Genomic DNA, 18074 nt, shown 5'->3' with positions numbered 1-18074 from the left:
CCTGCCTGGCGGGAAGAGCTCCAAGGAGAGTGATTTCCTGAGGGTATTGGAGGTGAAGAGGGGACTCGGCCCCCATCTGTAGGAACCTCCATGGGGTGCGGGTTTCTGAGAGCAGGTGGCTCTTCAGCCTCTCTGGCAAAGGGAGGACAAGACCCGACAGCTGGGAGCTGGAGTCAGCAAAGGTCTAACTGAGACTAATATGCAAACATTAAACATGGAGCCAGGGAAACAACTGGCTTGGGGCCGTGGTGGAGTTGCTGGGTGGGTTCTGGCTCTGGAGTATCCAGGGGGCCAGGTTGTATGGTCACAATTATCCCTCCTGGCCTGGAAATCTATGGGGCTGGGTATTTAGGTGCAGAGAAGCCCCAGGGCATTTCTTAAACCAGTAGTAGGGCTGAGCAGTGATAGCCACTTCCCCAGCCAGGCTGCATGGATGCATCTGTGACCAGAGTTTTCCTGGCCCATCCAGGGTGGGGGGTTCCAGGCAACAGGGTATGTGTCCCTGTGGTTGCCAGGCCCTGCCCTCCCCGCTCTCTGCCTGGTCCGTATAACCACCCTGGCTGAGGCAGAGGCTCCGTGCCTGGGCCTGGATGGCTCTGATGATGCAGCTCTTGATCCTGGGCCTTTCTCCTGCCCCCAGGCCTGGACTGGTGATTGTTGGGGGCAGGGAGATTGGGGCCTGTGGGGAGCAGGACCCTGACCCAGCAGGTCCTCTTGGTCCTTTTGGTCAGGTGCCAACCAGATTATTGGAGTTTCTTAACCCTTTGCAGGTAAAGGAGGGATTTTATGCTACCCTCAGCTGTATGTTCATGACACTGACCAACTCCCAGTGTGTTTGGTACGATTCCCCACCCAGTGAGGGATAAGCTTCAGATTTACCCTCTGGCCCCATGGGGTGTCAGTGGGGGAGAAGAGAGCAGGGGCAGGGTTCCAGGCACAGGGATTCCCCAAGGAGAGTGTCACACCCCAATTCCCCCCACCCCCAGGGAGTCTCCAGGGAAGGCAGATCAGCATTGTATGTGGCTAACACTGTTGCAAGCATCGCAAATCATTTTGGGGAAGGTCAAAGGTGTGCAAGTGGGGAGTGGAAGTTTCCTTTGCAGATCATGAGAGGCCGAGGGGGGGAGAGAAAGAAGAAGAGCAAAGAACGGGTTAACTCCACGCTCCTGCTAGGCCCGAAGATAAAACACTAACTCCAGCCAGTTCAAGGCCACAGCGCACATCTGATTCTCGGCTGCCAGCAAAGAATGAGGGGGGCCCGGAATGGAACAGACACAGTCCTGCAGAGCCAGCCCATAACAAGCGAGACAAGCGGAGGCCAGCACAGAGGAAAACAACGAGAACAACAGAGGCTAGACGGTGTGTTTTGGGGAAAGTCGAGGAGACCACAGAAAGCCGGTTTGGACTGGCACAAAAAGCACCAGGAGCAGAGGTCGTGGAATGGAACATCCCCAAAGGAACCCAGGACTTAAAAACCCTCCTGAGAGCTGGAGCAATTCGGAGAACACAGCAGATTCTTGGACAACCTGGGCCTAGGACAGCACTCCCCTCCACCCCACCCACTCTCTTCTTCTTTTGATGTTACACCTAGACCTGGCCAGTCTGGGTCATGCATGTGTGAGTATGAAAGTGGATTAGGGCCTGGGAGCATTAACACTTTCTTTCTTCCCCTGAGTGACGTGGGAACAGCCCCAGCACTCTCTGCTGTTATTTTATTATTTTATTAATAAAGCTTTAAAATCTAGACGCTTGATGCTTTTCGACATCTCCTCCCCAAATGATCCTGTGGCGTCAGCCTGATGAACTGACGGTCCAGGCAGATTGAAAAAGTAAAATCTGTCACAAGAGCATCACGGGAGGGTGTGGGGGGGAGGTTGAGGTTGTGGGGACTCCCCTTTGGGATGGGGAGCTCAATCCCAGCCCGGCCTAGGGAGATGATGGTTTTTATATATGAACCTGGTCTCCCCACAGGTGAGATCATCGGGGGCCGGGAAGCCAAGCCCCACTCCAGACGCTACATGGCCTATCTGGAAATACAAGTTGGGCAGGTTAAAAAAAAGTGTGGAGGGTTCCTGGTGAAGACAAACTTCGTGCTGACGGCTGCTCACTGCAATGGAGAGTAAGCGCCTCTGTGCTGGGGATGTCAGGGCAGGTTGGGGTTAGCGTGTGATGGGGGAGCCAGGAGCTCTGGTTGCAGGGAAGGAGCAGTTAGCAGGACAGGCTGGGAGAGCAGAGCCCAGGGGTCTGATCTGCTCAGGGGGCATTGGCGTGTCTCTAAGGGCCTCCACAAACCATGGTCCAGATCCAATACTGGGTAAATCAAGGTGGGGTCTGGCCCCATTGCCCAGATCGGGGCAGGGAGGGGCTCACAGCCCCAGGATGGCTATGTGGGGATCTGGGCTGGGGGGAGCTGGGCATAGACCCCTGTGTGGATCTAGCTGGGCTGCAGGGGAGCTGAGATCCGGGGGCTGGGAGGACAATGGGGAGTGAAGGAGCTCAGGGGATCGGCACAAGGGGCTGAGGAGACACAGGCTGGGACCCCAGCACCACTGGGCAGGGACTTTGTGCCACAAATGGCACCTCTAGAGGGGAGAGGCCCCTTGTGCCATTCCCCCATCTCCTCTAAGTCAGCCAGTCCCCAGCCCTGGGGTCGGATCGCAGCTGGCAATGTGCACAGTGGTAGATACGCTTTTCCAGGCCAGCAGCTGAGTCTGGGATCATGGCCTGAGAGCCCCAGGCTGCCCTGTCCCCTCCATATCACTGTTCATGTGACAGACTCACATGTGCCCATCCCCCACCTCACATACACTCCTGCCCTTATGCCCCATGGATTGTTCTTGGCTTTTATAGCAAGATTATTGTCAAGCTGGGAGCCCATAACATCAGTGAACAGGAACGGAGCCAACAGAAAATCCCTGTGCGCCGCCGGATCCCCCACCCGCAATATGACAAGAAGACCCTTAACAATGACATCATGCTGCTGCAGGTATCATCCACTTCCCATCACCCCACCCCGAGTGACCTCACACTGCTGCAGGTACCGCCCCCATCCCATCACCCTGCCCCCAGTGACCTCACACTGCTGCAGGTATCATCCACTTCCCATCACTCTGCCCCCAGTGACCTCACACTGCTACAGGCACCGCCCCCATCCCATCACCCCATCCCCAGTGACCTCACACTGCTGCAGGCACCGCCCCCATCCCATCCCCCCAGCCCCTGTGACCTCACACTGCTGCAGGTACCGCCCCCATCCCATCACCCTGCCCCCAGTGACATCACAGTGCTGCAGGTACTGCCCCACACTCCATCACCCTGCCCCAGTGACGTCACATGAAAACACTGGGCATATCTCCATTTTCCTCTGTTGGAACATGTTGGTCCCTTTCAGGTCCGATCCCTGTGCTGATCTGGTTCCCTGTTTTCCCTCATGTCCATGGCAGCTGTCACGCAACGCAGTGCTGAATAACTGGGTGCGGCTCATCCCCATGCCAACTGCCAAGTCCAGGGTGAGGCTGGAATCCATGTGCAGTGTGGCCGGGTGGGGTCGGACTGGCCGGAACTCAAGAACTGACACCCTCCGTGAGGTGAACCTTGAGGTCATGAGGGATAACATGTGTCGTCTGTACCCTGGATACAACCCCTCAGCAATGCTGTGTGTGGGGAAGCCCGGCCTGGGGAAATTACCTTATCGAGTAAGTATCCTGCTGACCTGGAGGCTCCTTGGTTCCAGGAGGTCACTGCTGGGAGGGAATGGGGAGGTGCTTTCCAGGGCTAAATATCTAATTGCACAGTGATCCCCTACCACCCTAGCCCCGCTCGGGAGATGGGGTGTTAGTTCAGACATCAGACTGACCCGGACAGGTGAAGCGATAGTGAGACTAGCTTGGCACAGCTCCTACTAGCTTGGCCAAGATCCTTTATTACACATGGCTATTGATGTTCTTTCATCTCAAACCATGGCCAACACAACCTGATTCAACTCTGTCCCAAACTCAACCCTCCCTCCCCAACACAACCCTACCAATTGTACCGCAAACTCAACCCCCCTCCCCAACAAAATCCTTCCTCACTGTATTAGAAACTGACCCCCTCAACACAACACTACCCCAAACTCAATCCTTTTCCCCAACACAGCCCTATTAACCCTACCCCAAACTCAATTCTCCCAACACAACCCTACCAACCCTACCCCAAACTCAAACCCCACCCTATGCAATCCTACTCAAACTCAACCACCCCCAACACAAACCTACCAACTCCATCCCAAACTCAGCTGCCTCCAACACAACCCTACCAACCCTACTCCAAACTCAAAACCCACCCTACACAACCATATCTCAAACTTAACCCCCAACACACACCTACCAAACCTACCCAAACTCAAACCCCACCCAACACAACCCTACCAACCCTACCCCAACACAGCCCAATCCAACACTATCCATAGCTCAAACAACACCCAGCATAACTGTACCCAACCCTTCCTCAAACTCAAACCCCACCCAACACAATACTACCCAACTCTATCAAATTTAACCCCTGTCCTGCACAACTGTGCCCAACTCCAACTTTACCCAACACTACCCAATCTCTACTAAATTTAACAACTGTCCTATCCAGCTCTACCCCATCCTACTAAACTCTACTCAAACTCATCCCTACCCACATCCACCCAATTCAAACTCCGCCCAATTCTACCTAATCTAAACCCAATTCTACCAAACTCTGCCTAACCCTACTAGTGCTACATGAACAAAAAAGGAAACACTTCAACACAGAAAACATTTTTACTGAAGTTTCCAAATTTGAAAAAAGGCCATTTTTTTACACAAAACATATTTCTTGCCAAATATTTAAACCTCCCTTACTCTGGGTGCAATCAGATCTACGAATGAAAAGTCGTGCTAGAGATGTGCAAGATGTAATTGTGATTATTTTTAATCCCAGGGTGATTCTGGTGGCCCCTTGGTATGTGAGGGAGTGGCCCAGGGCATCGCTTCATATGTTGATGAGCATTTGTGGGAGCCAAGCGTGTTTACAAGACTCTCCACCTTCATCCCCTGGATCCAGAACATTCTGCAGAAACAGCATTAAAGGAGACACCCATTTTCCTGGCTCTTTGCCTGGCTAGACCAGCCATGGGCAAGCTTTGCATGTGAAATGCAGATTATCTTCATTAGTCTTAGAAAAATGCTATGAACTGATTGGTTTCAAAATGGACTGGGGGCGGGGGAAGGCATTCGTAGATGTTGGGATAAAACCCCTTGTGTCTCTATGAGTTTTTGAACTATCCTATGGGATTCTAGAGCAGGGATCAGATTCTCTCTATTAAACCCTATCGGATGGTGCCAGAAAAACATATAGAAAGGCTGGTATTGGAGCCAGCATCCTATAGAGGGAAAAGGTGATATCCTCTTGCATCAATTTCTATTAGTGAGAGAGACAAACTTTGAGATTACACAGAGCCGGGAAAGGTTCTCTATGTGTCACAGCTCAATGCAAGGTGGAAACAGATTGTTTAACATAAGAAGTTAACACATATTTTCAAGTGACCATTCAAGCTGAAGTGGCCTGTTAACACCTCTCCAGTAATAGTGGGAGAAAGAGGGTGGAAAAGGTGTGGGGGAAGGGGGTTTGGTGGGTTACAGATTGTTGTAATAAGCCATAAATCCAGTGCATCTATTCACGTCATGATTTTTTAGTGTCTAGCAAAGATGAATTTAAGCTCCCAGGCTCATCTTTTGCAAATGTTGTGCAGGTTTCCTTTGACGATGAGGACCAAGAGGTCCTGGAGTGATCATTTGGTGAAAAGTGTTTGCCCCGAGCCGAGTGATAAGGTCTTTTTGTCTTTCATCATTTTTCTGTGTGAGTTCATTCGAGGGTGATGGTCTCATTTCACCCACCTACTTGTTATTGGGGCATTTAGTGCACTGGATGAGGGAAGCCACATGTTGTGATGGGCATGTGTAGGACCCACGGATCTTGAAAGGTGCATTGTGGGAGGGGGTGTTGATCATTGTAGCAGTGGAGATGTGTCTGCAATTTTTGGTCTGGCGGGTCTGATGCTACTTTGAGTTGGTGGGTCCTGGTCTGTGCAGAGCTTGCTTCTGATGATGAACATGGAGAGAAATATGTGCTAAGTACTTATGCTAAACAATCTGTTCCATTTTGTACTTAGCTGTGACACCCTGAGAACCTTTCCCAGACCTGAAGAGGAACTTTGTGTAAGTTTTTGTCTCTCTCACCAACAACAGTTGGTCCAATAAAAGATATCCCCTCATAGACCTTGTCTCCTTTTGATCAGATTACAACTTTGGCTGATAACAGTAACAGTGTTGATGTTATATGCTTATAATTCTGGAAGTCATTTGACTTGGTACCACACATGTTGATTAAAAAACGAGAACTATGTAAAATTACCATGGCCCACATAATATAGGTTAAAAACTGGCTAAATGATAGATCTCAAAATGTAATTGTAAATGTGGAGTCATCACCAAATGGATGTTTCTTGTGGGCTCAGGGTTCTGTTCTTGTCCTATGCAATTTACCATTTTTATCAATGCCTTGGAAGAAAACTTAAAATCAGTACTGATAATGTTTGCAGATGACTCAAAAATTGGGGGAGTGATAAATAATGAAGAGGCAGGTCACCAATACAGAGTGATCTGGATTGTCTGAGTAAGCTGGGAGCAAGCAAACAATATGCATTTTAATATAGCTCAGTGTATACCTCTAGGAACAAAGAACATTGGCCATATTTACAGACTGTCTCCTGGGAAGCAGGGACTCTGCGAAAGATTTGGGGGTCAAGGTGAACATGAGTTCCCAGTGCGATGCTGTGGCCAAAAGAGCCAGTGTGATCCCGGGATGCATAAACAGGGGAATCTTGAGTAGAAGCACAGAGATTATTTTATCTCTGGATTTGGTCCTGGTGCAACTGTCGCTGGAACCCTGTGCCCAGATCAGGGGCCCAGAATTCAAGAAGGATGGTGATAAGTTGGAGAGGGCTCAGAACAGTCATGAGAATGATTAAAGGATTAAAAACCTGCCTTCAAGTGATAGACTCAAGAAGCTCCATCTATTTAGTTTAACTAAGAGAAGGTGAAGGGGTGACATGATTACAGTCTATAAGTACCTACAGGGGGAACAAATATTTAATAATGGCTTCTTCAGTCTAGCAGAGAAAGGTCGAACACTTATAGGAAATGTTGTATCTTGCCCATCACTTTTCCATCAGATGTCTGGATAGTTAAGTCCCTTCCCCTCCCTCCATCTGCCCTCTTTACTTGTTCATTTCACATGGTGGTCTGTGGCCTCTGGATCAGAGCCGGCTCCAGGAACCAGCGCAGGAAGCAGGTGCTTGGGGCAGCCAATGGAAAGGGGCAGCACGTCCGGGTCTTTGGTGGCAACTCGGTGGCGGGTCCTTCCGTCCCTCTTGGACGGAAGGACCCGCTGCCGAATTGCCACTGAAGAATGAAGTGGCGCGGTAGAGCAGCCGCCAAAGTGCCGTGGATCGTGGCCCCCTCCGCCTTCCCTTTCTCTTCGCCGCTTGGGGTAGCAAAAAAGCTGGAGCCGGCCCTGTCTGGAATCAACACAGAGTTTTATGAAATCCCACCCCTGTGAGTGTTTCCTTCCCTGCTGGATCTCTGTCAATCAGGAGAGGGGAGCCCCAACCACTCAGCGGTTAAACCTGGCAGTCTGAGTTGTCTGTCAGACCAGGGCAATAGGAATAACCAGTGACTGGGATCCAGCCTCTCTATTTGCATCTGCCTGTGCTGTCAGTGGCATTGGGGAATGTGAGATGGGGCTTTTCCCATCTGGGTACGGGCTCCAGGGGACTGGCTGGCTCAGGGAATGGGATACAAAAACTCCGTTAATGCTGCAACATCTGAGCTGAGGCCTGCAATCGGGCCTGGGTTCCCAAGTTCAGAGCAAACTTTTTCAATGTTATAAAGCAAAACTTACATGTTTCCCATAGCCTGGAATATAGGTACCGACTTCCCCTCTAGCGGGGGGATGCTTGACCCCCCGTCCTGCCCCAGCTCCCGCCCCCACTCCACCCCTTCCCCTAAGCCCCTGCCCCTGCCCCACTTCTTTCCACCCCTGCTCCGCCCCCACCCTGCCTCTTCGCTGCCTCTTTCTGTCCCATCCCTCCCGGAGCCTCCTGCGTGCTGTGAAACAGATGTTTGCAGTACACGGGAGGTGCTGGGAGGGACGGAGAGGAGTTGATCAGCAGGGCTGGCGGTGGGCGAGAGGCGCTAGGGAGAGGGAGGAGAGGCGGGAGCTTGGCTGCTGGTGGGTGCTAGGGTGACCAGATCTCCTGATTTTATATGTACAGTCCCAATATTAGGGGCTTTGTCTTATACAGATGTCTATTACCCCCCACCTCCGTCCCGATTTTTCACATTTGCTGTCTGGTCACCCTAGTGGGTGCTGAGCCACAGCGTTGGTGCCTATAGCCTGGAACACAGACATTACACATGAGGTTAATGCAGGCAGCAACTTCCAAGCATTGCGTAGAGTCTGAACACTAAATGGGCTCTTGTAAGACTCATCCCTATTTTAAGTGAAATGAGCACATGTGAATGGGCTGTCACCGAGCCACTGATTCCCTGGATATCTCTACAAGCCCAGTGGCATTAGCCATAGGTGTCAGGATAGAGGCATTATCCCTATACTAGTCCTTGTAGGCACATCTCACAGTGAGCATGAGGCTTGACGAGTTATCAGCTTTCAGTAGAGCCCTCACATGCCACCCTTCAGGGGTAAATACCAGGGAAGCAGTGCCTTAGGTGTAGTGAGTTTGTCAGGTCTGAGACTGGAGTGGCTTGTGAAGGACAGAGAACACATCACTGGTTGGTACTAACTATCTCTGCCTTTGGGAGGGCAGTGGGGTCTAGTGGTTAGAGTAGGGGGGGTCTGAGAGTCAAGACTCCTTGGTTCTATCCCTGCCTCTGCTGTGTTATTTCCCTCTGGTGCTGCACAGGGATAGCTCCCAGCTGTGCGGCATCGCACAGGCTGCAACGTCCCCTTCGCGTGGTCACAGACTCAGGTGGGGGCTTCTCAGAAACCCTCCCGCCACAGTTGCTGTGATCGGGGCTGATGGCTGCTCTGCCCACCCCCACCCTGCTCATGACTGGGCCACCCTGAGAAAGATTAAAGGGCCATGTTCCCACCCTCTCCACTGAAATCAGTGGCTGTCGTCCACAGCCCTCACCACAGAGACACGGGCAGGGAGCTGAGTGATGATGGACCCAGAGGAGTAAGAGCCCCAGATGTGCACAGCTGTGAGCTAGCACTCAGATCAATGCTGCATCCTGCGAAATGTGTCTCTTCTGAGGTCGTTTCCATCCAGTGGTGCATCATCCATCCAGCTGTGCAGGGACCCAGACATGCAGTATCCAGTCAGCTGTGCAGCCTGTCCTTCCTCCCAGCCCATATGGTTGGCTGTGGTTGAAAACTCAGACACATGAGTCCTGCATTTAGATGAGTGTGTGGGTGACTCTGAAGTTTCCTGCCTCCCTGATCCCCCCCCCAAATGAGTTTATAAAGACCCCAGGCCTGAGGCAGCTGCACCATCCCAGTACTGACTGCAAACATGCACTTACAGATGTTGATCCTGCTCCCCATTTCCTTTATCCTGTCCCCCAGGGCTTGGGCTGGTAAGTACAGCTGTTTTTGCGTTAAATGGGGGGTCTCAGGGATTGGATTCAGTAGGTGGTATCTAGGGGTCTGTGACAGTCTGTACCCCTATGATCACCCCTTTTACAGGACTATGATTGCTTTTATACAGAGCACGTCTTGAGAGGTATCATCTAAAAACTCATAATTTGCTGATCATTATTGTCCTGGTAAAATATGTGTGGCATCGAAAGTTATAAGATTTTACTGTATGGTGTTACTAAATCATGTTCCAGGTCTGGAGAGCAGTCACACACCAGTTCACCAGAGACAAAAGGCTAGCCGATGCCTCAGCCATGTGTCAACAAAATCAAATGGACCGTCACCTGGTTAAGTGGCCATTCTTTGTCAGAAAAGAGGATATGGGTGAAAAATTTTACATCTTGATGAACAAAGAGCTTGGGGTTCCTGTTTACAGAGTTTCTGTTTCCTCAAACCCGGCTAGAGACGTTTCTCGAGGAAGAGAAGGAACTAGAAGGGGGAGAAGCAGCCCCAAATGATCTTTCCCTTTCTCTCTCCCCATGACAGTCATAAATCTGAAAGAACAAAGGGAGCACCAGTGGATTGGGGGAAGGATCCTGCCTGAAGGAAATTCAGCCAATAAGATTGTCAGTGCCCATCCATCTGGGGGATACCTGGCCTGGTCTGGGGTGACATGGGTCCCCAATGCCATTATTTTACAGCTGTGCAATTACTGACCCATTCCTGGTGCCATTGGTACCGATTCTCCACCCAGCAAAGTCAGAGCTTTAGATTTACCCTTCGGCCCCATAGGGTGTCCAGTCTGAGCAGAGCTGATGGGGGGCAGAGATCCAGGTACAGGGATCCCCCAGGGAGAGCATCACAGGGGTGGGGTGAGGCTGGGGGGACTCCCCTTCGGGATGGGGAGCTCAATCCCTGCCCAGCTCAGGGAGACGGCAGTGCTGTTTATAGGAACCTGGTCTCCCGCCAAGGTGACATCATCGGGGGAAAGAAAGCGAAGCCCCACTCCAGACCCTGCATCGCCTCTCTGTCTATAAGATGTGGAAACAGGAAGTACATATTATAGACTGATAGAAAGAGACCTTCTAAAAACGTTAAAATGTATGACTGGCACGCGAAACCTTAAATGAGATTGAATAAATGAAGACTCGGCACAGCACTTCTGAAAGGTTGCCGACCCCCTGCGTTAGTAGGACAGGCTGGGAAAGCAGAGCCCAGAGGTCTGATCTGCTCACGGGGCATTGGTGTGTCTGTAGGGGCCTGTGCAAACCATGGCCCAGCTCCAGCACTGGGTAAATCAGTGGAACTGCAGCCCAGCTGGGGTGTGGCCCATTGCCCAGATCGGGGCAGGGAGGGGCTCACAGCCCCAGGACGGCTCTGTGGGGCTCTGGGCTGGGGGGAGCTGGGCATAGACCCTGTGTGGATCTAGCTGGGCTGCAGGGGAGCTGAGATCCAGGGGCTGGGAGGACAACGGGGAGTGAAGGAGCTCAGGGGAACAGCACAAGGGGCTGGGGAGACACAGGCTGGGACCCCAACTCCACTGGGCAGGGACTTTGTGCCACAAATGGCGCCCTCTGGGGGGAGAGGCCCCTTGTGCCATTCCCCCTGCGACCCTAAGTCAGCCAGTCCCAGTGATTTCCCTACACCCCCCCCAGGGGGGGTGTACACCCCCCCTGAATTTTCCCAACACCCCCCCCCCAGTTTTGTGAGCTAATTACATACCCATTTAGTGACTGTTTGGAAATCTGAATTTAAACTGAAACATTAATGCACACTTTAAAAGCTTATACAGTGTATGATAAAATATGTGTATCTGAAAAAGTATAATAGATTTGAAAAGTATGAACATAGACTAGCTTCCTTGCTTCCTTATACAGCTGTTTTTTATGATGTCAGTGCATTCATTTCGGTGATGTTGGCCAATCTAATAATTTCAAATGATGATTTGTAAGCAAAGTCTAAATGAGTTCTCCCTGACAGCCAGGGGCGGCTCTACGGTTTTGGGCGCCCCAAGCAGTCATGCGCGGGAGGCGTCCCGGAGCCGCGGGAGTAGCGGACCTCCTGCGGGCATGACTGCGGAGGGTCCGCTGGTCCTGTGTGGCTCGGCTGTACCCCCCGCGGCTGCGGACGGTTTGCGGACGCGGCGGCTCCGCTTGAGCTGCCGCAGTCATGCCTGCGGGAGGTCCAGCCGAGCCGCGGGACGAGCGCCCCCTCCGCAGTCATGCCTGCGGCAGGTCCAGTCGTCCCCGGGGCTCCGGTAGACCTCCCGCAGGCATGACTGCGGCAGGTCCGCCGGCCCAGCCTGCCGCCCCCCCGGCCGCAGGGGACGCCCCCTACATTTTGCCGCCCTAGGCACCAGCTTGTTTTGCTGGTGCCTAGAGCCGCCCCTGCTGACAGCTAGTGATGAGCTGGGGGCTAAAGCTTCAGGGCCAGATTATATTTACATTCACACCTAATCTAACTAGGTATCCAGCAAACAGAGCTGTGTTGTCCAAGTGATAGATTTTGGCTGGGGTTGGGTTACAAACCACTTGAATGTAGGGGGAAGAGGGGATGAAATGTTGTTCTTATTGTATGAGTAAAGGGCAGTAGAACTGTACTTAGCCTGTGATGATTTGAAGGCATCAAGAGAGAGGGTGGGGACCTGTCCCTCTCCACTGTTTAAAGACAGAGCTGATTAGGCTCAATAGATAGTCTTTTGTTCTGTTAAGTGACCACTGCAGCTGAAATCACTGACAATCAGGTCTAAGTGCTTAGTCCTGTTGTGGGGACAGTGTTCCTGTGGGTACAGTGTTTTTGTGTAAGAGACAGCCCAGACTGCACTAGCAGCGAGGTTCCCGCACTGAGAGCTCAGCTGAAATCACTGAGAGCTGGTGGAACCTCAAGAGACCAACTCGCAGAGATCACAGTGGTAGGTGACAGCAGAAGGTGACTGTGCAGGGCCATTGGCAACAGAGCGGTGGAGTGAACGGTGGCACAATGAACAGCCATGGCCAGAGCGAACTGTGCCTTTTTGTCCCCCACCTGGGAGGTGTACTCACGTGAAAGTGAAGTCTGAGTCTCCACTGACCAAGGACAACACCGGTGAGTGGAGTGCGGTGGAGGGAAAAGTGAGGGGCACGTTAAATAACCATTTGTTTGTTGGACTATATTTTAGTCACTTTGCTCCAGAATGCTAGATTTGTGACTGGGAATGGAAACTTATATAAATATGTTTCCCATTGGCCATTATCTTTGAAAAATCATGGTGATTGGGGGAGGTCCCGGATGACTGGAAAAAAGCTAATGTAGTGCCCATCTTTAAAAAAGGGAAGAAGGAAGATCCAGGGAACTACAGGCCAGTCAGTCTCACCTCAGTCCCTGGAAAAATCATGGAACAGGTCCTCAAGGAATCAATTCTGAACCACTTAAAGGAGGGGAAAGTGATCAGGAACAGTCAGCATAGATTCACCAAGGGCAAGTCATGCCTGACTAACCTAATTGCCTTCTATGGTGAGATAACCGGCTCTGTGGATGAGGGGAAAGCAGTGGATGTGCTATTTCTGGACTTTAGCAAAGCTTTTGATACAGTCTCCCACAGTATTCTTGCCAGCAAGTTAAAGAAGTATGGGCTGGATGAATGGACGGTAAGGTGGATAGAAAACTGGCTAGATGGTCGGGCTCAACGGGTAGTGATCAATGGTTCCATGTCTAGTTGGCAGCCGGTATCAAGTGGAGTGCCCCAAGGGTCGGTGCTGGGGCCGGTTTTGTTCAATATCTTCATTAACGATCTGGAGGATAGTGTGGACTGCACCCTTAGCAAGTTTGCAGATGACACTAAACTGGGAGAAGTGGTTGATACGCTGGAGGGTAGGGATAGGATACAGAGGGACCTAGACAAATTAGAGGATTGGGCCAAAAGAAATCTGATGAGGTTCAACAAGGACAAGTGCAGAGTCCTGCATTTAGGACGGAAGAATCCCATTCACTGCTACAGACTAGGGACCGAATGGCTGGGCAGCAGTTCTGCAGAAAGGGACCTAGGGGTTACGGTGGACGAAAAGCTGAATATGAGTCAACAGTGTGCCCTTGTTGCCAAGAAGGCTAATGGCATTTTGGGTTGTATAAGTAGGGGCATTTCCAGCAGATCGAGGGATGTGATCATTCCCCTCTATTCAGCACTGGTGAGGCTTCATTTGGAGTACTGTGTCCAGTTTTGGGCCCCACACTACAAGAAGGATGTGGATAAATTGGAGAGAGTCCAGCGGAGGGCAACAAAAATGATTAGGGGGCTGGAGCACATGACTTATGAGGAGAGGCTGAGGGAACTGAGATTGTTTAGCCTGCAGAAGAGAAGAATATGGGGGGATTTGATAGCTGATTTCAACTATCTAAAAGGGGGTTCCAAAGAGGATGGATCTAGACTGTTCTCAGTGGTAGAAGATGACAGAACAAGGAGTAATGGTCTCAAGTTGCAGAGAGGGAGGTTTAGGTTGGACATGAGGAAAAACTTTTTCACTAGTAGGGTGGTGAAGAACTGGAATGGGTTACCTAGGGAGGTGGTGGAATCTCCTTCCTTAGAGGTTTTTAAGGTCAGGCTTGACAAAGCCCTGGCTGGGATGATTTAGTTGGGTTTGGTCCTGCTTTGAGCAGGGGGCTGGACTAGATGACCTCCTGAGGTCCCTTCCAACCCTGAGATTCTATGATTCTATGAAGATTTTTAAAATGCAGTATTTGCCAAGGTTGTTATCTCACATTGTTGCTATCTTGGGAGGTCATTATGTTGGGGAGTTTCTGTAGTAAACATTTTTATTATAATTAATTTTTACATAAGAATGGTCATACTGGGTCAGACCAATGGTCCATATAGCCCAGTACCCTGTCTTACAACAGTGGTCAAGGCCAGGTGCTTCAGAGGGAATGAACAGCACAGGTCATCATCAAGTGATCCATCCCCTGTTGCCCATTCCCAGCTTCTGGCAAACAGGCTAGGGACACTCAGAGCATGGCGTTGCATCTCTCTCATCCTGGCTAATAGCCACAGATGGACCTGTTCTCCAGGAATTTATCTAGTTCTTCTTAAAATCCTGTTATAGTTTTGGTCTTCACAGCATCCCCTGGCAAAGAGTTCCCTGGTTGACTTTATATTGTGTGAAGAAATACTTCCTTTTGTTTTTTTAAAATCTGCTGCCTATTAATTTCATTGGATGACTGCTAGTTCTTGTGTTATGTGAAGGATTAAATAAAATTTCCTTATTCACTTTCTTCGCACCAGTCAAGATTTTGTAGCCCTCTATCATATCCCCATTAGTCATCTCTTTTCTAAGCTGAAAATTCCCAGTCACTTTAATCTCTCCTCCTGTTTCATACCCCTCATCATTTTAGTTGCCCATCTCTGTACCTTTTCCAATTCCAATATATATATTTTTAGGATGGGTGACCAGATCTACACACACTATTCAAAGTGTGCACGTACCATGGATTTATATAGAGGCAATATGATATTTTCTGTCTTATTATCTATCCCTTTCTTAATGATTCCCAACATTGTTTGCGTTTGTGACTGTTGCTGCACATGGAGTGGATGTTTTCAGAGATCTATCCACAATGACTCCAAGATCTCTTCCTTGAGTGTTAACAGCTAATTCAGATGCCATCATTTTCTATGTATAGTTGAGATTGCTTTCCAATGTGCATTACTTTGCATTTATCAGCATTGAATTTAATTTGCCATTTTGTTGACCAGTCACCCAGTTTTGTGAGATCCCTTTGTAGCTCTTTGCAGTCTGCCTGGGACTTAACTATCTTGAATAGTTTTGTATCATCTGCAAATTTTGCCACTTCACTGTTTTACCCATTTTTCCAGATGAATATGTTGAATAGGACTGGTCCCAATACTGACCCCTCAAGGATACCACTATTTATCGCTCTCCATTCTGAAAACTGATAATTTATTCCTACCCTTTGTTTCCCATCTTTTAACCAGTTACTGATCCATGAGAGGACTTTCCTCTTACCCCATGATGGCTTACTTTTCAAAAGTCAATTTAAATTAAATACCTTTTTTTAAATGTATATTTTTTTAGAAATCTCGACCTGTTATGTGTTTTGGTGCAACTTGCATTATTCTTATGTTAAATTTGCATAATCCTAACAAAACATTTACTTTATTCATATCTCTTTTCTATATCTCATTGGTCCTAACACCCCCCCTGTAAATTCAAACACCCCCCCTAATTTCAATTCCTGGGGAAACCACTGGCCAGTCCCCAGCCCTGGGACCGGCTCGCAGCTGGCAATGTGCACAGTGGTAGATACGCTTTTCCAGGCCAGCAGCTGGGTCTGGGACCATGGCCTGAGAGTCCCAGGCTGCCCTGTCCCCTCCATATCACTGTTCATGTGATAGACTCACATGTGCCCATTCCCCACCTCACATACACTCCTGCCCTTGATGCCCCATGTATTGCTCTTGGCTTTTACAGCGAGATTATTGTCAAGGTGGGAGCCCATAACATAAAACTGTGGGAATGGAACTGACAAAAGCTCCCCGTGTGCCACCAGATACCTCACCCACAACACAACAAGAAGACTTATAACAATGACATCAGGTACCGCCCCCATCCAATCACCCCACTCCCACTGAGACCATGGTTATGGGTTTTGCTGGGGATTGGGGTGCATCTCTGTGTCCTTGAGTGCCACCTGCACATTGATCTTCATCGTTCTTGTGTCTCGGCTGGTGAAGAGAGCGAAGCTGAACAGATGGGTGAAAACCATCTCCCTGCCCCGCGCCAATGAGACAGTAGAGGCAGAAACCATCTGCAGCGTCGCTGGTTGGGGCAGGACTATAGCACAGAATAATTTAACCCAGGCCACCACACTCCACAGGGTGGATGTGGAGGTGCTGGAGGATGACAAGTGCATGTATGGTCACTATAACACCTTCACAGTGATATGTGTGGGGGACCCAGAGAAGGGCAAAGATGCTGCAAAGGTAAATCTGTTCCCAGCTTCAAGCTCTCTTGATAAGTTGTTATTATTAATGAGGCTGTTGGTGTTGCAGTCGAGTCTACAAGTGGCTATCGGGGGATCAGGCCCTGCTGCGCTAGGTGCTGTACAAATGAATGGGGAAATAACTGGACTTTTCTCAGGGGGAGGCAGAGAGCAGCTGGACAGGGGAGTGGGTGTGGCATTGAAACCAGCAGGGCTGTGGGGGGACCAATCAGAGACGGGGGGGACACTGAAGCCAGCTGCACAGGGGGTGTCACTGAGCTGCCCATCAGCTGGAAATGACTCACTGAGCTGTTCTCCATCTGTTGCTTGTTTCATTTTGCAGGCTGAATCTGGGGGCCCCCTGGTGTGTGATCATACAGCCCAGGGCGTTGTCTCTTGGGGATCTGAGGATGGGATCCCCCCCCTGGGGTGTACACAAGAGTCTCCACCTTCATCCCCTGGATACAGGAGATGATGAAGAGGCTGTAGCCCTGAGCTGCTCCAGAAATCGCTGCACAGGCCAGAGCTGCATCACTTCTGTCCTTTGGAGAGGCCCAGACATAGGGCCTGCTTTGCCGAAGGGCTGCGTCCCCCCAGGCTGAGTCCTGCCCAGCCATCACTCTGCTCAGACAGCACCCATCCCATGAGCATCAATGCAGGGAGCCTAGGGGATTTAGGAGCCAGGTTCAAGGCCAGCTCCTGTCAGCTCCCTTGGGAATCCCCACCCTTAGGCTGCCTCTTCACTAGGGAAACAGCAGGGTTATTTCCCCTGGGGCTACAGATACGAGCCAAATCCTGGGGAAGACCCAGTGATTTGTATCTCTTCCCTGTTACAGCCAGTTGAGTGACCGTTTATGGGAGATCCTCATCATTACCTGACCTGCTAAATCATGTTAAAACTGCAGCCTGCCCTGTCCTCACTGGGCCTTTCATAGCCCATGTGTTAGTTCCTGCTGGGGGGGGCACTTTTCCCATTCCAAACACCTGTTCCCAGTGTCGGCAAGGCCAGCGGGAAGGGAACTCAGTGAAGGCTGCACTGAACTGATTGCAGATCAATCCCTTGAGCTGATCGCTTCCTTCCCACTTCTCCTGTACTGCCATGCCAGGTGGCCTGCTGTATTTCGCTTGCTGTTTTGTAGCCAGCAATGAATAAAAATGAAGTTACCAAAAAAAGTGATTCCGGGAATGAGGGATCAACATGAGCTGTGAAATCCAGAGCAGCTGCTGCATATGCTAGGGCCAGGAGGGAATTAACCCCCATAGGGGAAGGCTGGGCTTGTGGTTAATGCACTAAGCTGGGACATAGGACACCTGTGTTTAGTGATTTCATGCAGACTGTCATACTCCTGGGGGAATTCTGCCACAATATTTCAAAATTCTGCATATTTTCTTTGTCAAAATAACAAAATAGAATCACACCAGTTTCAATTATG

The 18074-nt window shown here is 50.3% G+C and overlaps 1 protein-coding gene across 1 annotated transcript; it reads left to right on the top strand.

Moving 5' to 3' along the window:
• The first annotated feature begins 1354 nt into the window (after window positions 1–1354).
• LOC120380641 (granzyme H-like) lies at window positions 1355–17130 on the top strand. The gene is made up of 6 exons (XM_039498559.1): window positions 1355–1617; window positions 1972–2119; window positions 2851–2986; window positions 4951–5007; window positions 8783–8789; window positions 17051–17130. The coding sequence occupies exons 1-6, from the start codon at window positions 1614–1616 to the stop codon at window positions 17128–17130; spliced, it is 432 nt and encodes a 143-aa protein (XP_039354493.1). The 5' UTR covers window positions 1355–1613.
• Window positions 17131–18074: the final 944 nt, after the last annotated feature.

This window comes from Mauremys reevesii, linkage group 13 (assembly GCF_016161935.1).
Source record: "Mauremys reevesii isolate NIE-2019 linkage group 13, ASM1616193v1, whole genome shotgun sequence".
NCBI classification, from domain to species: domain Eukaryota; kingdom Metazoa; phylum Chordata; order Testudines; family Geoemydidae; genus Mauremys; species Mauremys reevesii.
The sequence above is the reverse complement of the archived record's forward strand: the minus strand, read 5'-3'. Positions and strand labels throughout refer to the sequence as shown.